The sequence below is a fragment of the Chroicocephalus ridibundus genome, chromosome 3 (genome assembly GCF_963924245.1).
Source record: "Chroicocephalus ridibundus chromosome 3, bChrRid1.1, whole genome shotgun sequence".
NCBI lineage: Eukaryota > Metazoa > Chordata > Aves > Charadriiformes > Laridae > Chroicocephalus > Chroicocephalus ridibundus.
In genome coordinates this window covers 83373246-83395796 of record NC_086286.1, presented here as the reverse complement: position 1 = coordinate 83395796, position 22551 = coordinate 83373246, and the positions used below count along the sequence as shown (strand labels likewise).

The 22551-nt window shown below is 37.7% G+C and overlaps 1 protein-coding gene and 1 long non-coding RNA gene across 5 annotated transcripts in view; one reads left to right on the top strand and one right to left on the bottom strand.

Moving 5' to 3' along the window:
* The window catches only part of LOC134513351 (uncharacterized), a 28264-nt gene extending 6487 nt beyond the window's left edge, over positions 1 to 21777 (top strand). Inside the window, exons 2-4 of the long non-coding RNA XR_010070383.1 lie at positions 18729 to 18855; positions 21072 to 21173; positions 21315 to 21777. This is a non-coding gene — a long non-coding RNA (uncharacterized LOC134513351). The remainder of the gene's footprint in view (positions 1 to 18728; positions 18856 to 21071; positions 21174 to 21314) is intronic.
* The window catches only part of ASCC3 (activating signal cointegrator 1 complex subunit 3), a 276124-nt gene continuing 261086 nt past the window's right edge, over positions 7514 to 22551 (bottom strand). For all 4 annotated transcript variants that reach the window (XM_063329884.1, XM_063329883.1, XM_063329882.1 and 1 more), the window contains 5 exons: positions 18482 to 18633; positions 17820 to 17970; positions 11863 to 12069; positions 9776 to 9951; positions 7514 to 9678 (listed from right to left, as the gene is read on the bottom strand). In XM_063329884.1, coding sequence (XP_063185954.1) covers positions 9531 to 9678; positions 9776 to 9951; positions 11863 to 12069; positions 17820 to 17970; positions 18482 to 18633 — 834 coding nt within the window. In that variant the 3' untranslated portion in view covers positions 7514 to 9530. The remainder of the gene's footprint in view (positions 9679 to 9775; positions 9952 to 11862; positions 12070 to 17819; positions 17971 to 18481; positions 18634 to 22551) is intronic.

Below are 22551 nucleotides of genomic sequence, written 5' to 3'. Positions count from 1 at the left end.
GTGCTTGTTTGTTTAGGATACGTTACTTGGAACCTTCCCCTGAAAATAGAGGCTTGCTGTCATTCAGAATGAGATAAGACTTGTGCTTTCTTATTTAAAAATTAGCTGCATGCCACTATCGCATTTGCTCCCATAGAAAATTCCCTCCTTCAGTTCTTTCTTCCCTTTTCTGACCGTGTTTTCCCCTAATGTGCCCTAACCACCAAGTAAATGGTGGAGGTATGCTTTTGTGGAAGCTGTGCCATCATGCCAAAATAATTTGTTGTAATGAAAGCGGGTGAGACTGTATAATAAAAACAAACAGGACTGTTGCCTCACAGCAGCCCTGTCTGTGTGATTCAAAGTTCTGTCCCTCCCTTGGAGATGGGATTCTTACCCTGTTTTTCTCATTAGGGATATTTTGTTCATCTAATTTCATCTGATTAGCAATTTTTCATGGTCATGAGTTCTTAGCCTGTTTCTATAGTCAATGGTTCCTAAGAATTAAATAACCTTAGGACATCACCTACCCATCCAATGCAAGAAAATACGATTTATCCCTGAATTAAAATGTTATAAAATCTGCAGCTGTTAATCTTTGAGTCCTAGGTCTCAGTGAAGGATTTGATAATGCTAATGCTACCATCTATTCACCAAATCCCTTGAAAGTAATAGCAGAAACTAAATTTGATCTGCTAATAATATATGTTGGGAATGCATTTCATCCTCTGGTCTCTGAAGCAAAGGGCAATGCATCAACAGAAAAGAAACTTCAGTGTAAACTGAATGTTGGGCTTTCTTTCCAGGTTCTGTTCGTTTCCTTAGCAGCATCCATATTTCCAAAAAGATTTTCACTGCTCTGATTAAATTAATCCAGCAGTTCCCCAAGACTTCAAGAAAAATAGGTAGGTAATACATGTTTTTAAAACGAAGAACCAAAGTGTTTCGCATTCTTGTTAGTATCCTTTTGGTGAGATTTTTCCTTTTTTTATTTAATGTTTACAAGGAATAGAATATTCTAGCAATCCGTCTGGACCATTTATTTCTAAAAAAAAAAATAATCCCTATTTCTTAAAAGCTTTGGTTCTTTAAGGTCAGTATTCCCTGAGGACCCTGCTTCTGGGAAAAATTTTGGACAAGGTTCAATTTAGTTGAGGTGCATTTCAGTTTGGAATAGAAATTTAGGTTCTTGTGCCTGAAAAACAGTGTGTCAGAGCATCTCTCTGGGCACACTCTCTTGCCAGTGAAGGAAACTGAAGCATGACCTGGAAGGCTGACATACTCCTCCACCCCTATGGCAGGATGCGTAGGGCAGAGGAGTGGATGTAAACTTGCACATGCTCTAGTGGAACTTGGGTGCGTCTTGTCAATTTGGGAGTCAAAGCACAATACCTGAGAGCCGACACCTGACTGAGCACCTCCTACCAACCAGACAGAAAACGAACTGAATGATCGGTCTTTCTCAGAGCATTCCTGGTCTCAAAGTACAGAGTAACATTGATGCAGGTGTTTTGGTTCCAGCAACAAAAGGGAAGAGCTGTCACTGCATGTTGTGTGACAATTTTCCAGGCAGCTCCAGATTGTATTTATGTGCCCAAAGATGATGCACAATGCCCTGCTTTTCTGTCGCCAAAAAGCTAAACAGAAAAAAACCTGCAAAAATCACTTTTCCCACACATCAACAAAATAAAAATCATCATCTTATTACTTTTGTATTGCAACAATATGATCATGCTTCATTCAGCTTGTGTAACCCGAATGTAATTTCTCCTACTCTTAACCATCTAAAGAGTTTTAATGTTATTGCTTTATGTCTCATGGCTTTATGAATGGACACAATTCTAGAGGATTGCTAGCATTTCTTGGTTCTATAGGGCTGGATTAAATTAATTCATTGATGAAGTAAATCTTTTTTTACCATTATGATTACTTTCATTCATCACTTAGTCATGTTTTTAAAAATTATTTTAGCACAGTCTTTTACTCAAATGTCACTTTTAAAAAAAAAAGAAAACAAATTTGTTTATTCATTTAGAATAACATGATCTGGGTAGTTTAGAGCTTAGACAGATTAGTTCTAGACATGCTTAGAGCAGGTAAAATCAAATAATTTCATCCTGACAGGATAATGATTTTACTGAGTGTCCTTCTCCCAAAGGATACACAGTCCTTATCCTAAGAAAGTCTTTGTTTCAACTTAAACTCTTATCTTGGGGTACAAGCCAGAATATTTCATTCACATTTTTTTTCCCAACTTTTGTTCTCGCTCTTTTTTTTTTCTTCCCCCTAACTTTACCAACTTCCTCAGTTGGTAGCCATTTTTCAGTGAAACTCACTGAAAAATTAAGTGCTCTGTCTAAGTCAAGTCTTCAGGGTTACAGTGGTATCTCCTCTTTTCTTGTACTTCCAGCTTGAAGAGTCAAACAGTTTTAGGACCAAAAAAAAGTATTGTTGAGTCAGCTGTTACCAATTCTCCTAAGTCTTGTAGACTTATGGGATGACAATGCAGTAATTGGATGATGAGCGTATCTGCAAAAAAAACCCCACTTGTTGAGCAAGTTTGTTTCTTTTTTGTCCAAGTTTTAAGTTTGTGGCCAGACTATTGATAAGACTGAACAGGATGAAAAAGCTATTGCAGCACTCCTTGGGTACGTCACAGGCTGTGAAGGCAAAACCTGAGGACCACCAAAAGTGCAAGGGCAAAAGTCCTCTACTGTTGCAGTCCAGCTGCAAGTTACTGATGTGGAATTCAATTAAAAGGAAAAAAAATTATGAAGGATAATTATTTGTAGGTGACCATATCTGTGTGTTGTTTACCAACAGAAGGCAAAAATTCTTAGCAAAAGTTTCAGAAACTTTACCCAGCTGTGATTTCTTCTAAGTTACTGGGTAGCATTGCAACTATATATAACTGGATGAAAGCAAAGTGTTAATCCTTTATGAATGCATTTTACAATGTCTAAACCTTTTGCTAAGGGGTCTTTGTGAAGATGCAGGAAGGGTTTGCCTTCTGATGCACATGCTGTTGCATGTAAATTATGGAGGCACTGCTCTCTAAGTGTAGAGCATGTATTTTCCTAATATTTGCAAGGATGAGGCTGAAAGATGTTGTCAATGTTTGTGTGTAGGAGTCAAGTAAAAATGTGCGAGATGCATAGAGGCAGAACTTGTCTAGATGAGTATCACACGTGTGGATATGGCCCATAACCATTTCACTTTGGTCAGTTCTGAGCATTTCATTACCAGGGAGAACTGAGAAATCTCCACATCCCTCTTTTCCTGGATCAGCTCATCCCCTCTTTGAATCAAGTCGCTTAGAATTAAAACGAAAATTAAATTGGCATTTGCCTTAATCACACTGCTAACTGTGCTGCGTATTTCGCACCTGTCTTATTTGCTTAATATATTTTTGGAGTAACATTGCATCATATTTTGAGTTTAGCACAGGAGGGCCTTATGCAGTTATTTGTAAATCTCAGCTTGCAGGAAGCGAACCAGGAACCAGGACTTCCTCTGTGCTATGCATCCTATAAACAGAGAGTGAAATTCCCCTAGAAGTCCTATCCCAGAAAGTTTAGTCCAAGTGTAACATGGGAGACTGCATCACCGTGTTGGCAGGGGTGGGATGTGACAGGACAGAGCCATGCAAAAGGAACAGCAAGATGCTGTGACTGGGGTAAACTGTCAGGTAGTCATGCAGTCTCTCTTGGTAGAGAGTGGAACTATTTTATGTTGTATTTTAGGCAGGGCAAAATAGCAAAAAAGAAACTTGAAGGATAAATCTTGCTTTGTCATGGGTGAATGAAAGGGCCTTTTTACAGAGACGGCAGAACCCTCTTGGTGTTTTTTTCCAGCTCTCCTTTTAGTCATTGCAATCGTTTGAGAAAATAAAATAAGGCTTAATTGCGGAATCTTCACAGCTACAAAGATGACAGTTTATCAGAACTTGATATTACTGTGCTGCTACAATGAGTAATTAGTCCCTAATTAGTTGGATTTGCCGACAAATACATGATGGGAACTCACCATGTGTTATTGGCATCTGAAACAATTTCATCCTGTTAGCTAGAAGAAAGTACTGCTGTTAAGTACATAAGTCTAATTTTCCCACATTAGCACTACAGGGTAGAAACTGAGTTATTTCCATTCCAAGGTGCAAATTTGCTAGTGTGTGAAGAATGCTGTTTATCGCATTTCTGTAGAGATTTAGAGTGTAGTTAGAAAAAGATGGTGATATTTCTAGACTCCCCTTTCTACTGTTCTTCTTGCCAGTAATTAATAGCATAGCCCTATAACTATTTGTGCAGGTGTCATGTTATGGAGAGCGTGATTCTTCGAAAACGCCCAATTCACCTCTGCTATGATTACACTTAGTGGGAATATTACTATTGGGAATGATAATATTCAGCCATGAACACACTTCATTCTTTATTGCATTGGTTTTGTAGCACATGAACGATACTTCTAGCCAACATCTTTATATTACTTCCCTTCCCCTCCGTGTTCTCATTTCTATTCTAAAATCTAGATTTAGACATCCCCCACCCCCCCAATGGCCGCTTATGATATTTTTAAATGAGATGTCCATTTTATCCTCTTACCTGTGTGACCTTTGTCATCGTGCAATGGGATGTCACCAATTCTGTGTACGGATCTTCTGCAAGGAGAGATACAAGCCTTCTATTTTGGGTGCATATTTTTATTGTGAGTCTTGGTAGGACAAGAGTAAGGTGGAGGAGAAAGGTAGCAGTGAAGCCTAATGCGTGGGCTTAGTGAAGCTTTAACTTTCTTTATTTCTTAAGAGAGATTTGAGCCGAGAAGGTGGTTGTGATTTTGTAGGCGTAGAGATGCAGAAGAAAGGCTTAGTGGCTTGGAGAGTCCTGGATTCAAAGCGCACTGATGCAGTATGGAGCTCATTAGAAGATCTGAGTACAAGACATATTGTAAACATATTTAATTGCAGGATGGCGTAATCACTGTGGAGAATCTTTTTCTGTACAGCTTGTTTCTTCTGTCTAGATTGAATCCTTAATAGCAATTATTTACACAGAGACTTGTTTAGTGTACAATTGCTTTACAGAGGAGTTCCTTTAATATAGAAGTCCCCTTCACACACACTTCATGAAAGCAGCTTAACCTCTTACTGCTACCAGTGTGTGACATTAATAACAAACTTGGTTAGTTCATTCCTGAGCTTTTGCAAATCACTTCAGAAAAATGTGCGTCAAAATTTTTGCGGATGTAAGTCTTGGCACAGCCTGCTGAATTGCAGTGTGCTCTGAAAAGACGTGTTGTTTAAGAAGCTGTGTTTTCAAAAAGACAGGTAGGAATCAAACGTAGCTGATAGAATAGGCATAGCATATAAGTAGAAATGGGGTGACCATTCTCAGCACCAGCCCCACTCGCCTTTTTTGTCTGTCTGGGCATCCTACGGCACCCAAACCTTTTGTCAGAAAATATTTCTTCTTATGAAGCAGGAGAATTCTCCCTTCTCATAAAATACCTTGGAAGAGAGAATTTTGAACACTTATGGTTCTTCTGAGTTACACAATAGCATAGGCTTGATTTGCTAATTAAGCTTAAGTATGTAAGTAAGTACCCACCCTATGATATAGGCATACCTGCACAGGGATAGCAGAAGTGACACAGGACTTATGGAAGACTTGCTGTCTTCTGGAGTGGCAACTGAAATATCTTTGGTGATTTTAAAGTGCATTAGATGCGGTTAAGCAACTGAATTGCTTACCTATGACTAAACAAGTAATAAGGGCTCAATTTGGTTACCTGAATGTAGATACCTAGTGCTATTTCAGGTGCCTTAGGTTACTTGAGGCATCCACAGAGAGTGACAGACACAGCAACATCATGTTTCTCATCTGATGGCCCTCTGCAGATGGCGCATGTTCTGGAGCTGAATGTAGAGGCCAGGTGAGATATTGCACATTAAATGGCAATATTAGAATGTAAGCAACTAAATCAAGGCGAAAGGTATGCAATTTAGTTGGAAGAAAGGATACTTAAAACAAACAAAAAAGTTTTATATAAAAATCACTTAGGCAAATTTGCCATTTTGTAGGAGGCATAAAGCACACTTGGATGGATGGGTGGCTTCTTTTTACATCCATGGCTTGGCTTTCTAGTTACAGAATTATCATACACATTTTTTTTTCTGCTCTCAGCATTAGTTCAGACTTTAGGATGTGGAAAAAATACATACGGTTTGCTTGTATTACCTTACTTTGTCCTGCTTCAGTACTTACTACATAGACTAGAATAGTGTCCATACCACATCACAGAGAGATGAGCTCAAAAAATGCCTTCTGTGATAATTTACTGCCACTAATATGGATAATTGTCTCTGAACAGGTGTGATTGTAGGGTTTACAGGTAGTGGAAGAAACATAGGAATTTGGATTCAGGCCATGATGTGCAAGAGCAGGTGCACATGGGATACCTTCTTCTCTTTATAAGCATCCCTCACAACTAGAAAATTGGAATTACAGAACTTACCTTTCTTTAAATGCAGCCTTATGCTAGACTCCAGTGTGGAGGTTGATGAGAGACATCCTGATGTTTCCTTTAGGATGACCATCCAGAGATGGTCTCTAGAAGCAAACTAATGTCGAGGAAGAGTAATTTTTGGTCAGCAGCACAATACCCTGAATTCATCTGGGTGAAATTAGGGCCTCCAAAGATCCAATTTACAACAAAAGAGAAAGACCTGCAGTAGTGAAGATGGCTTCATGGTGTCACTGTGCTACATTCAGTACTTAGATGAAAACTGAAATGTTAAGTAAGGTTCTAAACAACAGACTGCATCATAAGAGCTCCTTAAGAAGCGAAGGGGGGTGGCTGTACATTCCCAAACCTCCTCTAGCGCCTGCTAACTACTGCTATGATGCCATTATTAGAGTAGGACAGGGTAAGATGGAAAGGGTGAAGTCACATAGGCAGACTTAAATACATCTTTATACACAATATGTGGATGGGTTTTGTTGCTCTTTCCAAGTTTTGGAAGAAGTATCGTACCTGAGCAGGCAGGCACTAACTGCAGCTGCTCCCAGAAAGGGGTGGGGAGGGGGGGGCGCGCAGAAGAAGAAAAACCTGCTTGCAAACTGCAATGAGAAATTTAAATTAACATTAAAAATTTCTGTATGTGCTGTTAATTTGATCATTTATCCATAATGGTGATAATCACATCACCAAAGTATTTATCTCTCATTTCTTTTTCAATTGTGTTTGATTTTTGTGCTTTTGTTAGATAGCTGTTCTCACTTTGCACCATTAGATACCACTGGATTGAACATATTGATTGTTCCTCCTAAGCAGCTGTTTCAGATGCATCAGAATTCCTAATCTTGGATTTTTCAGATAAATACTGATTCTAATCAATTTGCTTAAATTACTTCTATATTCATTCAGACTTTGTCTTCATGAATCCAATACTTCTGTTAAAAAAAAAAAAGTTTCAAATATGTTATTTAGAAATTTCACCGAACTATTTGTAAAAACAATTAACATGCTAGGAAATTATATACACTATTTCCAAACCACAGTACAAATGGTACAAATGACATTACAGAAACTCTTTAATTGGTTAATACAGAATACTGAAGCTATTGTCTGCTACTCCGCAGTTAGACTGTTTTGTGATGTGCATTTAAAAAGCAACAAGAGCTAGCGTCACTACGTTGGTATGTTGTTTGACTGTGGCATAGCTTTTTTTTTTCCTAATTAATTAAAATTGTTGAGAGACAATATATTGTTTCAGCCAAGAATTTTCCCAAAGAAAGGACTTAATTTCTGTGAAAATATACTTGCAGATTAGAGAAAACAAGTCTCTTAAAAATGGGCGTAGGACTAAGTAAATGTGTGTCTAGCCAAATTTTTGCCTACCAATTTGAAAAAAATCTGTGTGACACACCACCATATTATATTGGATATAGTCTAAAAGGCAAAGGAGGAAGTCGTATCATTTATCCGTCTGTAAATATAGTGACGACTTTCTGTTTTTGTTCTCTCCTGTTGCCCAGGGGGTTTGTGGAGTCTCCATCCTTGGAGATATTCAAAAGCTGTCTGGACATGGTCCTGGGCAAGCAGCTCTAGGGGCCCCTGCTTGATCGGGGGGTTGGACCAGGTGACCTCCACGGGTCCCTTCCAACCTCACCATTCTGCGTTTCTGTGTGGGTGCAACACCACCAGGGTTGTCTTTTTTAGGGGGGAAGCTGCCAGGCAACAACTCTGCTGTGTTCTTTCATCTGGTGAAACACAATGGAAACGGTAGCAAAATGATCCCTCAGAGAGGGAATGGCTGTCAGCTAAATGCGAAGCCGAACAAGTTCAAATAAGAGTACTCTGTTTAAGGTCTAGTCTATCCGTATGAAGATGTGCGATCTTTTAGCAGTATGCTTCCTCCAAGTACTCGCTCAGCATTTCAAATCCCCTTAAGGTTGAGAAGAGGACTGGCCTCAGGATGTGTAGATCTAGGTAAGCATCTCATCACTCTGTGGTGCAGACATGCTACTACCTTTTTCTTTCAGACTTATGTCTTGTTGACAGAAGTGCCTCCATGGTACTATCACTGAGCTGGGCATCTATCTCTTAGATGCTACTTGTCGTCTGGCAGAACTCTTCCCTGCTTGTCAAGCCGTCTGTTGTAAAGCCCCTTTTTGGAGCCTCCCTCTGCCTTCTTTACAGAATGTAGTTGCCCACTTTAGCACTGAACCCTAGAACAAGGCACCAGATTTTATATGCCTTAGTCCTTCAAAATTCAGGAGAAAACACTAAAGGAATTGTAAATATGTAATAAGTATGTATGGTGTATATATATGTATGTTCATACATATGTATGAACATATGTAAAGGGTAAACTTTAATTATGATCTATATAAATTGCATCATTGCTATACTGGAAATATTTTATACTATTTATCATGCCTTTATAACCAGATTTAGTGCATATATAATTAATATAAATTTGTGAAATTTTTCCTTTAGATTATTGCCTTCAAAATACAGTACGTGCATGTGGAGGATTTTGTTACTATATATCTCATATTTTACACTGAAGAATCTAATGTGAAACATTCTTATGGACATATTTTATTAAAGATGAAATATAACACATCTGTCAATATTTAGATGGTTTTTAGATCAAATTGTGTACTTTGCCCTATAAATTAAAAAAGTTGACTATTTAAACTACATTAATACATAGGCTACAGAACACTTTTCAAAATGAAGACTATAGCCCTAAATTTGCGCAAATTACAGCATCTTTTGTCTTTTATTTTGATGTGTCAAAATTCAGTTAACAATGTAACTTCTGAAAGAAGAAAGATGAAACAAGAAAAGACAAATCTTCATAAAGGAGTAAGGCCACTGTGGCTAACTCTGTGTTACCAGAGTCAATACAGTAGTCGCTTGCAGTTTCCTAGTTGTCTTGAGGTTTGAAGTTGGTTCCACTAAGGCAAATGAATTTTTGGATGTCCAGAATGACCAGAGGTCTTAGCTGCAAGACCAGTTCTTTTGAATGCACTTTTCAGATCACCTTACTTCAGAGCCAGGTGACTCGTGGCATCAGACACCTCTGTTGTGACTTGTGCTGACGTACTGGCTGGGATAATGTTCAGGTAAATATCGTACTGTTGGTCCATGCCAAGGTAACTGTCACTCATGAGATACAATGTGTAGATACACCTAAAACGCAAAAAGCAGAATCGTTAGTTTGCAAATTAGGTCTTGACTACTTGGAAAGGATAACCATTAGAGAACTTATTTTGTAAATTTGTCATACTTTCCAGGAGTTTCTGGAGTATAAAAAGCAACAGAAACAGTATTTCGATTTCTGATATATCCAGTTCTCTTCAGGGCGATGAGTTCTTTTTTATCGACTTCTCCCAGTATCAAAAACCATCCTTCATCTTTAACTTTGGGGAATCGAGGAGCCACTGCTTTACTGTCTTGCTTTCCCTGTTGGGGAAAATAAACATCTTAAGAAAACTAGAAATCACCTTTCCAAAATGCCATTCTTCCTTGAATGAAAACAATGTCAAACCTGTTGTGAATTGTTACATATAATTTAGCCAGACTAAAATATTTTTGTTATTTCTTTCCAGATGAGGTTTTTTAAAAAGAAATGAAACCTTTGTTTTATAAAATAAAATCCAGAATATGAGATACTATTCCATTTATTTTGTAAGCTATTAAAACTCGAATGGAAATTCTGTTTCTTTGTAATTTCATCTAATATATTCCGAATGCTATTCTCTGCAGAAGGGTTAATTGCAAATCTAGTGTCTTTAAATAAAGCTAAACAATATTGTTCAAGATTAATATAAAGACAAAAACAGCACTTGAAGTCTTTATTTGAGGTTGATATAGCAAAAGGAAAGATTATTTCAGTGATTCTTTAAGACAGTGACTTTACTGCTGAAAGCTGAAGATGTAACGATGCAGACTCAATCAGCATTCATTTCGTGTTCTGTAGATGGAAAGGTTTAACTGAAGATTTAGACAGAAGAAAAAGCACCACCGTAGCAATGAAGCTTCAGAAACAGTTTGATCCAGCTGTTTCTTACAACAGAGGGATCAAATTTTAGGAGAGGCTTATACAACAGTGATCGCTGCATGAAATGCTCCTGCTCCCTTCTTCTCTGGGGCTTCTGGTTAGGAAAAGCCTCTGTCAGTAACAGGCACAGCAAACAGAATGACTTATGGAGGAGCTTTGACCCTTTTTCCTTCCTACAAATGAGACAGTCTTCCCTTGAAGCTATGGTGAACCTGCTCTAGTCAGGACAAGAAGTCTTTTGGGAAAGAAGAATACTTTTCAAATATAATTCTTTAACTAATGTAAGTTAACTTCAGGATTTACAACAGAACATACCTATCTCTGTTACTATTTTTATCAAAATGCAGTTGTCTTCAGAGTCTCAGAACTAACATCCAAAACTGTTTTCTGCTTTTATCTTGAGTTCTTCTTTGCATCTTAACAAAGATGCTGGTAATCATCATTCTTAGTTGTTTGAAATGTTAGAGAAATTCATTAGCAAAATTACAATCATGGTGGTCCATATGCCAATTATGGTATGCAAATGAAAACAATGCAGCTGTAAGTAAGCGATAGCTACAGTTTCAGCAGTGCCTGATTGGAATGCAGGAGGTGGGGTCCTGACGCTTCCAAGAGCTGACAAACAGGTACAGGGAGTTACTGCAGCTGGAAACCTGTGCAGCTGCTGGTGTTTCTGGCTAGGCCCGGTGAGGTGACCAGCCCAAGAGGAAATGGGATGTGCTTGAACTGGCCAAAGGGGTGGGACTGAAATTTAGATGTGGAAAAGAATTGTAGGTAGAAGTTGTTTGAAAAGCTTCACATGCAAATTATCCTCAGCAGAGGTCTGAGGATGTGTTACGACTAGAAACATATTAATAGGTACGGGTCTGGTATGCAGTTTGGAGGTACACGGGACTATAATAGGGAAGATTAGAAACTGGTTTGGGGAAGCAGGATATGCAAGAGCACGAGTGGTAGGAGTTTGTAGCGGGCGAGTACTTAAATACCATCTGTGAAGTTATCATCTCTACTGTCACTGCTTATAGTACCCAAACAAATGAACTTTCTGGGTTTCTGGTTTGTAAAAAATAGAGAAAATTTTTTCATGAAATTGAATTGCTGTAGGATTTTACTCTAAGAGTCTACTTACTACCCTATTGCAACATGAAAAACCATTTGCTTCATTACTAACAAAGAAAAGGCTTTCAAAGTGTTCATAATTTACATAATACTTTAACCATAAAACCCCGTTGTGCTGTATAAAGCATTATTGATAATGTAAATGGATTATTGGAAACTTGTGCACTTGAGAAGGAAATGATAAATGAATCTACCTGATACCCCATCTGGGTTCTCTGCAGATGTATTTGGAGCACATACTCTTGATCAGCGTGTAATTTGATCCATCTTTTGTCATCTCGCGTGTCTGTTGTCAAAGAAGGAACAGGCACTTCGTTCTGTGGCTGAACTGGGTCGTCCCAACAGCCCTTAATGCTCAGGCTGACGTTTACAATTGGCAAACGGCACAAGAAATTCCAAGCCTGTAGAAAAAATAGATCCCTGTGGGTTACAAGACAATCTAGACTATCATTGTCACTGTAACAATAACAATTCAATGTGCAGTTTACATATTTATTCTATAATATTTTATTGTCTATTAGAACATCATATATAATCGTATGACTCTCAATCATAAGCATAAAATAGTTTTCATTAACCTCTTACTCTACTTTCTTCTAAGCAAATACAACAAACGTGAAACTCCTGAAGCACATTGCATGTGCCTCACTAAGATTACTGACGTCTGAACACAGGAAAAATTCTTTACCACTCCCGATTAAAGTATTTTTTCCCTATAAGCCACTTAAAAACTAGTATAATTAAGTTTTAAATTAAACTTCCTTAGCATAATCCATAAAGAACAAGTCACTGCAGTGCTAATTAGCAATGGGCAAACCTCAGAGAGTTCAGAGGATCAGTTCAGATAATTAACCAAAAGTTCAACTGCATATCCAAAGTTATCCCTAGGTTTTTTTTTTTAAGACTTTCTTGCATTGATCTTAACAAACCCTCCTTCCTACAGTCCTCCTGAGGAATCTTTAAGTCTCTGTGGTTTCTCATGAACTGCAACAGGCCCTCAACTTTCTCATCCCTGCGGAGAGAACTGTTGTTAGAGGCATACAGTTTGTGCAGCTGAACATGACACTTTCTTCAACCTTAAAGAGGCATCCTGAAAACGTAGCTCTATGTACCTCTCATTTTGGTCTCTGTCAGACGAGAAAAAGCAGCTCTGAGCAGCTGTGACGAAAATGGAGAGGAATAATGCAGGCTTTCATTTAGTAAAAAGAAAATCAGCATGTTCACTCAATGAAATTTGTTAGGAAGAAGAAAAGGAAAAGTGGGCTGTGGAATGGAAGCAGTGATTTGTGGCCTTGCTATGGCTGAAAAAGACAGATGAGACTGGCACTGGAAGAAAAACAACAAAAAAACAAGAACCACCCTCTGCCCTGCCCTCCTTCCCCTCCATCCCCAGACCAAAATGTGAATCAGCACTTCATCCCTGTTTTCAAACAACACATATGAAAAGCTAGAGGGTGGGAAGGAGAAGGAAAAAAAGAATATTGATCTTGGTAAAGAGCCAGCCAAAATGAGAACTTGTGGGAATGAAAAGGGTAGCCATAGTCTCATGGGCAATATTGGCACAGAACAGAAATGTTTCATCTGGAAAAAGCCTACAGTATATTTTATTTTTCATGTATTGGTTTGACCAACTTGTGTTTCAACAAGATCTATTTTCATTTAGATTGTGCTTGATGTCTCTGTGATTACTTTTTCCGTGCTGGAAGACAGAGTGCCCTAAAACAAAAGCTCAGTTTGCTTTTCGGAGACATCATTGCCATGATTCATACATGTAATGGTATATGTTAATAAATGAGGGATATAGCAGTCAGCGTAAGCAGCCCTAAGATTGCACTGCCATAGGAAAAGGTGGTGCCATCCCCCTCTCCAACATCCTCCTCGCCAGCTCTTTCCCCCTCCGTCGCCGATACGTTGTCATGACCATGCTGTGATTGTGCAGCTAGATGGGTCAGCTTGCTGCTCATTTTGGTGGTGATAGCATGAACTTAGATCAGCGTAAAGCTGATTGTGGAAGCATATTCTCTAATCCTGTGAGTTCTCTAAATAAGCATGAACCTTCAGTGCCAGTGAAAGAAGTGGTCCAGCCTCCTCCCCTGCTGGCACAAACATTCATGAAGCCACTTGGCTACAGGCCATTTTGACTGTCAGCACGAGGGCTGATATCATCCCTCCTCCCCTCGTCCCCAGATGCTTGTTCCCACCTCCTCGTCCGAAGCATCCGCAGCGTTTGTGCAGCTGTGCGGTGAGCTGGGTCAGGAGAGGTGAAAATGGCACGGGGAGGGTAGGACTGCCCGTTTCGGCTGCAGTGCGGACTTAGGTTGGATTAAAATGGCTGCGTTACCAGAGCCTGGCTGAACTAAATGAGAAAACTGATTTAGGCTACAACTAATCTCTCTCTCTCCCCGCCTCTTCTGTGTGCTGCATGAACAGCTGTGTCCGTTCAATGGAGAAGGTGGGGAGGGCCAGCTGTGAGCACTCAGGAACTGCAGTGTAAAGGCAGGAGACACCGATGAATTGCACTGATGTTCTTAATACTGCCTTAGCTAAGAAAGGGCAGGAAAATTGTAACAGAAAATAAAAGCTAAGCGTTAAGGGAAAAGATAGCCCTGTTGTCACAACTCTGAAAGGGAAAAGGGAGGTAAAAAGGCAGCACCTTGAAGAAGGAGAAAAACCACCACAGTCAATTAATTAGTTGTTGCCAGGATTTCACTACATTTAACACACGTGACGCTACTAAAATCACTTCCAGCAGATCACACTGGATGAGACAACTTAAGTAGTAACACCTTAAGTGGCAAAATGTTTTCTATTTAATGTGAAGGTTTTTAAGATGAAGCTCACTGTAGGAACCGTACAGACCTACCGTGTGAGACTCTCTGTGCACCAACGCAGCGCACTTCTGTGTTCAGTAGAGGCACCTCAATATATACCTGTCTGGTGATCGCACCTTTGGTTATGCTTTAGGTATCATCTACCTGGAAAACTTTTATGTATACTGTCTCAGAGGACAAGAGTCATTACAATTATGTTAGAACAAATTTAATTTCAGCATAGATCATAATGTATTAACCCCTTTAGTTGTGTTACCTGTCACTCTGTTAAGACTATGATTTAGTCTGGTTTATATGGTACAACCCCAACACATTCTATTTGTCAAAGGCTGTCATGTCCTCATGTAGCTTTTATAGTGCAAAAAAAGTAACTCTGAATAACTTTCTAATTAGATAATAAAGTAGTTGTAATATGTCATTCTCCAGGTCTTGTGTATTTGAAAATGAAAGGCAAAGTTAGTACTGCGTGATCATTGATAGAGCATGGACAGCAGGCTGCCTTTTATCATCCGTGCAATGTGGGGAAAATGAAGAAATGCTTTTCTTACTGAGGAAAAAAGTCAAGTTGTAGCAGCTGGAAATGAAAAAGATCATAGAAACACAGATAATTCCAGAATAAAAGCAGCCAATACTACAGCAGGGATAATATTTTTTCAATCTTAAAGTTTCTTTTTTCTCTTTCAATAATATAAATATCAGCTTAGTATTTTAAAAGGTGCCTTATGCCTAAGTGATTTTGAAACTGAAAAAGATTTGTTAAAGAAATACGATTCAGACTGAATCACTGAAACAAACACGGAGGTTAGTCCAAAGATCAGAGTTACAGTCTAAATAGTTTTTGAATTTAGGCTGTCAGCTTTTAAAGCGTTGCTGAGTTTCAGTGAGGTTTAGGATTATAACTAACTTTTGGAAAATTAAACTCAGGCTCCCATGTCACTTAGGTATTTCTTGACAATTTTACTGGTTTTTTTTTGTTGTATAGGATGACACAAGCGCATATTATCTCTTTTTAAATACATCAACATGCCCAACGTGTACATGTACATTTATACTATACATGTATTTACCTACCAAACCTATAGATTCAAATCATAATCACGTGAGAAATTCTTCATGAACCTTTGATAACATCATTAGCATTTTTGCCAATAATCTGTCTCACCAGGACTTAGCCTAATATTCCGAATCCATGAGCAGCTTCAAGAGCTGCTATTTAAAAATTAATTACCAATCTGCTTAAAAGACGTTTTCTTCTTTCCAAATGTGAAATTTCTTCCTTTTCTTGTCTGCCTCAAATTTATGTAAAGCTCAAGTTGTTTTACCAGTTTCATGCTAGTAAGAGGTTTAAGATATAGGTTCAATATACTGTGAGTGACAAGTAAAAGGTTTGTTAGGAAAAGAATGATTTTGGCAATTTAGTGGTGTGCTTACCACTTTATTTGACTTTGTTCAGGTCTGGTGCCAGAATGCTAGGCTTAATCTCTGTAATTTTATATTCTTTCTTTATAGAAAATATATCACAAAGATGCATTATTTATTGAAGAATTTTTCTCTTGGTTGGTCCCTGTCTAAGTGTGCATTGAAGTACTTTACATATGAAGGCACTCAACAGGCAGTCTCAATATGAATTTTAACTCTCTACAAGCTATTACAATAGTTTTGGTTTTTTTTTTTCTGAAAAAAAATAAATGCCATAAAGCATATAAGATGTTGGTATAAATGTTTCACATTTGCAGTGACCTGCGTAATACAGTCATGGCTTTGCTATACCCAATACGGCCATTCCCAACTCATGGAAATGAAACTTTCTCCTTATATGAGGCTAAGGCATTATGTTTTTCCCTCTTTATATGCATCTGTATTTACAAACATAGACATATAGAGGCACAGAGTCATTCACAGTGTGAACGTACACACCACATACGCACAAGCTATTTTTGAAGAAACTGCTAAGACATTTCAATACCAGCCAAACATATTTATCTGAGGATTAATCTTCATCTATTGAATCAGACGAGAACACTGCCATGCATACAATTATTTAATTAGCAGCCAAATCCTCTGCCAGTCAGCAGCCGTTCCAGGCATACTGATGGGGCAGTAGATGCAAATCTCACAGTAGTACTGCTTTTTCTCATTACTACTGCAATTAGCACTTAAATTGATGCTTTAAACATACTAATTTCTGGAATAATTCAGGATTTGTATGTTACCTGGGATCGCCTCACTGCAGAGACGACACCAGATTGCTACGCAAATTGAAGCACTTTTGAGCCAAATAACCATCATCATATCAGACTGAGCCAATTTGCATTTGCTTTTAAAGATAACAGAATGGCAATTTATGCAAATAAATTAAGTAAGTTTACTTCTGAGTTCTCCCTGAACTAATTACAACAATGTTCTAATTTTTTATCACATCTGAAAGTTGGACTGAAATCAATGTGTATTATGTTAGAAATCTGTTGTTAAAGGAAGCCTTGTTTTGATGTCAATACATTTTCTTAATTCAAAATTTTGATGTTAATTTAGTTACAAATGCAGATGTCTGTTATAGACATTTAAGTACTTTTCTTCTTGTTTGCATACCAGTAAAAGGTTTAACTGAAGCTGAACAGTCAAACACAGGACATATTGCTGTCCTTTTAAATATTCAAATAAAAAACATCTGAAGTATGGCTTTTGAAGTTTTCATCTTTCGTACATTTATTTGAAATCAAGAGGCTTAGCATGTGATGAATACTATGGAATATAGCTGCCCTTTGCTGAAAATGGCTTGAAAACCAAACTGAGAATAAGACTCCAGCAGCCTCAACATTTTGAGACAGTATTTTTTCTTCCCTCTGCGAGGTGTGAAATTTTCATCTGCTTTTTTTGTTTCAAACAGAAAATGAGTGCTGGATCTTTTACTAAGGGTATTGTCAGAAAAAAATGATGTTCGACAGACCACTTCAGAGACCAGCTCTGATGACATTTGCGATGCATGTATTCCTAGCGCATAGCTGGCTATGAAAAGGTGGATAGCACTGAGCAGATTGAATGACCGAGAGAAGCATCTTTAGAGCAAAGAGATGTGGTAATATCAGCCATAAGCCAGACTCTGTTACTGGTTAGCAGGGAATAAGTGAAAATAACATTAAGAAAACAGGCAGAGGAGAAACGCGGTAATGCTAGCGGCAGCTTGAAATTAGAGCAATGAACGTGTTGCACTTTATACGGAACATCACATGACATTTGCCGAATGGAAGTGAAGAGAGTATTTTCCCAACTACTCTTCCTTTCCAATCACATTGATAATGACCAGAGATAGACAGTATTACCTGTGAAATGTGTGCTGTTTGCAATTCACTGTCCACAATGGAAGCAAAAACATTCTCTTTTCCTTCGCAGGCAGCCATTAGTTCGGGAAGACACTCGATAGGGCCTTGGTAACCTCCGTGCATGCTCTTCCTTTTGCCTTGGCTCCACTTCCTGACCCAGAGAGCAAAACACGTGCCCAGGGAGGGAAAGCAAACATTTGTTTTCAGTTGTTTTGGTGGTAAAACTTGATACTGGTTTCTGTTATTAAATGCTGGTCATTTATTTTTGGGTAGCATTAATTACTGCATCATCTAGGCATCTGTAGAGCTTAGCATTATCTACGATATTAAGATAGATACTAATGTATTTTTATAGTGGATTAAAATAAAGAGATAATTAATATACAGAGTTAGATTTGTTAGGACTTGGAACCCTTCCAGTGATCTCTTGTTAATTTGTCTGGAATCATGGTTCTCAAAATAATTTGTGGGGGTTAATTAATCAATGAATATTGAAAACAGAAACAGAAACTCCATTTGGGAAAGCATCGCTGTGAAAGAATGAGTTCTGCTTCTGGTGCATTAATGCACATTGGCGGGCACAGCAACGACATTCAAACACAATCAGCAGCCAGAGGTGGAATGAAACCGCAAACCTGCAAATGCTTAGAAGAATTACATACCGGAAAAGGTAGAGGTGGTGTAGCTCTATATTGGGCAAAGTAAGGAGGGAAGAGTCATGTATCCATCTACCCTGAACCACCATCTGCACCAGGCTGGTTATATTCAGCGCAGTCACCAGCCAGCCATGATGTGCTGCAACGTCCAGCATTGCCTAATCAAAGGAGATGTATAAAAAAATGAGAATGCAAGTATAATTGTGTACCCGTTCATACAAGTAAAAGCATTTATTTAATGTTTAACATACAGGAATTTCTAGGACTTCGACATAGGAATTTACTTCAACCTTTACTGAGGGCAGTAGGCACCTTTTGAATTAACCTTGAAAACAGATGGATTAAATCCTGCATCATCATCATCTCTTACCCTTGAAAAGGTAATTTACACTACGTTTTTGGGGGTGAGAGCAGAAGCTGGGATCTTTTCTTTACAAATAAGCTCTCTTTTACATAATCCAACTCAGAATGAAAGGAATAAATCTCAAAGTTTACTATAAAGGAAGAAGTTACAATTAACTGCAGTATTGGTTTATATTTTGACATGAGAGCGTTACCAGAATTGCGTATTTATTCAAAAATCCTTAACTATTTAAGAACAACAACAACATATTTACATTTGATCAAAAATTAATACTAAAGCCACTTAGCAGCAGCAGTTATTATTCACATTTTAACCTAAGGACTTGAAAAAATTGGACTAGACAAAAGCCCTAAGATTTAGCTTAATGAGCATTTTTGAGGTTTTGTTCAACACTGGCACCTAACTTGAAATCTTGAAGAAAGATTACAAAATAGCTTATAGTTTACCTCGGGTGAGTAAAAGCAGTCAGAAATAACATGGATTTCACCCTTTGCATTGTAAACAGTTGATTGTCTTGAGAACGAGGGATGCTTGGCTGTCTCTCTTTTGGCATCTCTATCCTGAATCTGAAAAGCTCTCCCAAAGTACATAAAAACCCCAAGCAAACAAAAAACCCCTTATCCAGCTACACATCACATTTCAAAGTGTTAACGATCCTCCTGCCTTCCATGTCTGGTGAGTTTCTGTTCCATTTCTACTTACTATGTTTTAGACAAGTATCACCAGCAGGAAGATCTAAATCTGCAAAATTTATTATGGATTGTGTGTTGTAAGTGGCCGCGCTGACATGAAAAAATTGTTATACTTGCTTTTTTCCTGACTGGACTTAAATGCTGTTTGGTTAGTCTGAAAGAGAATTTAAGAGTTCTTAAATTCTCTCTTAAATTCTTAACAAAGGAGAAAGGCTCAAACGTGAGCTTTTGGTTTCAACAAAATTTTTTTAACAGTAAATGCAGTCATTTGAATATATACTTTTCACCCTGTCTAGAGTACATTAAAACAATTATTATGATTTGTAGAAACATTTCAGACTGTGAAGAAAATTATGCTATAATATGTTGTTTGTCATGCTTATTTTGTTGTTTAGTACCATTACAATCACAATGAAGTGTGGGTCTTCATATTACAACCCTCTAATTCAGTAGAAAGTCACATATTTAAAAGCGATTTGCCATGTAGGAAATTTGGAGTTTCCTTAAAATACTAGAAAATGTTTTTTAAGAAAGCAAGAAAAGAATCTCGTATACTGAACAATTTCAACACTTCTTTAAATCCCATCTTCTTGGTAGTAGGAGAGCTGTAGTTTAAGACTAGACTTAAGATGCTTCCATGGGTTTTTCTTTTAAAGACAATGATATTGTTTGATACTTCCTTAGACAGCAGATACCTCCATCATTTTAACTTATTTTCCAGCCACTAGTGTAATGAGGAGAAGCTGTCTATGTAAGTCTTTACATTTAATCAAATGTTTTACAGACAAACAAAAGGCAGCATTTACTTAAGGCAAACTAAACAGTGAAATCTTCTTTAAACAAAGGACTTGTTTACACACGCAGAGCTATTTCAATTAAATTACACTGATTCTGGAGAAATACTGAGTTTAAAGACACAAGTTAGTTTCAGTCCTGGGCCAGTCACACAGTTTATTTTAGCGGTTTACAATGCAATTTCAACAGGTTTTATTCCAGATCAGGGTGATAAGATCAGTGACACTTAGAAAAATATTTGAAGTGTTATCCTGTATTACACAAATGTTGTCTCATTTCTCATGAATTGTGGATAAAAGTGCCTTTTGGCTAATAAAGATCTAGATTTAACATTAAACTCATCTTTTTTGAAGGAAAACACACCACAACGTGAATGTTTTTCTTTTTCTGTCTTTTCACTTGGCTTACGGAGGTGATTTCCAGGTGATTCTTTTTACCCAATAGAAAAGAAAAATTGTGTTAGAAGTCACATTTGAAAGGAGCAGCTTCATGGCCTGTAGATTTATGTGTTGGCTCGCATGATTTTTAGTCAGATGAGGAGAGAATCGTTCTCAGCATGTATCAGAGTGATCTTTTAAACTTACAGGGTGAGCTGCTCTTTACGTGCTTCCACATTTTAAAATGTATTGAAGGCTACACATGCGGTACAGTCTGTGTCTCTGAGTGTGTTGCTCAGACACTATGGTCTCTCTCCTATTCTGCGCTACCTGATTCTTGTTCTTTCCTTTCTGCTATTCTGACACAGCCCGAAACATCATGTTCCTCAATGACGAGACTGCTGTATATACGTGAAGAACACTGGGGGCATAGGTATCCTGGCTTTTCCACAAGCAGCAAGAACAATATGGTAAGTTGTATTTTTAGTCAACACAAAGCACTTTCATAAAATGCTTCTGAGGATACATGCACAACACTGTTTTCATTGTTTTCTTCCTTTTTTTTTTTTTAAAAAAATAATCTATTCCCCTACCCCCACCCCTTTTAACAGAGGTTTGAAAAGGGGAAAAGGAAGAGAGAAGACGTAAGAGAAAGATAAATCTAAAACAAGCTATACACTGAAATTAACTGGAGGATCCTTTCAACCTAGAAAATCTCCTAGAAATTGATAGAGGCCTACGGATAGATATCCCGTAGGGAGTAAGGAAAGCCTGTGTGTGTGAGACTCTGTGTTCCACATTGTTATAAAGAATCCACATGGCAAATCCTCTTTTCCTCCTTATTTTCTGCTTCTTCACCCGTAGAATTTATTCACAGCATCTCTATCTGGATGTGAAATCCAAGACAGTGACATTGTGAAAACGTCAGAACAATGGTAAAGTTGGCTTGTTTCATCCGCTGCCTTGGAAACCCGCACACGTTTCGTTTTCCGCTAAGTGTAAAACACACAGATGCTTGATACTTAAATGGTTATTGAAATTCCTATAAATACTCAAGGTAACAAATTGAGTCATTTCCCTACCTCTAAATTAGCTATATAAAATGTAGCAACTAAATAAAGAAAATAATATAAAAGAAAAAATGATAAGTATTTAATATTTATGTTATCTGATGAATAACATTTAGTCTCTCTACTTTCTCCAGTCGCTGCTTGTTTGGTTTGTTCTTGTTTTTAACTACAAACCAGAATGATTTTCTAGAAATTTGTGGCTTAACTTTAACTCAAATTTGGCAAAGAAGTAAGTAATTTCTAAATGTGTTATAGTTTGTAAGATTGGAACAGATTAAGAATATTTTTCTAAACTGAGAAATGGCACAAATTGGTTATCTGCCTTTCTAGCCTCAGAATTTCATGCCAACCCAGGAGAATTTCATCATAGAGAAAAAATTAATAGAAGAGGACAGTAAGTGCAAGAAGTGAAACAACAAAACTATAAAGATGCTTTTACTTACAGAAAAAAACATACAAATATTTTTTAGTAAACCAACAAGTTAAAAAAAAAAAGTTCTAAGCCCACCACTTCTTTAAGCTAAAGTAGAAAAGGTGGGGTAAATAGATGGAGTCAAGGGAAATATTGCTTGTTATAATGAAAAATATGTTTACCATCATCTTATTTGGGCCTCGTCCTGCACTTAGGAGAATAAAAGCAGAGGCCTGTACTGAGATGGGTTTCAATGAAAGAATCAGGCATTAGCTTTTAAGCCATTCAAGTGTCGTACTTGGACCACCACAAAGTAATAACAGCAATTAGTGACACATCCTTTAACATTTTGTCTGACATTATCGA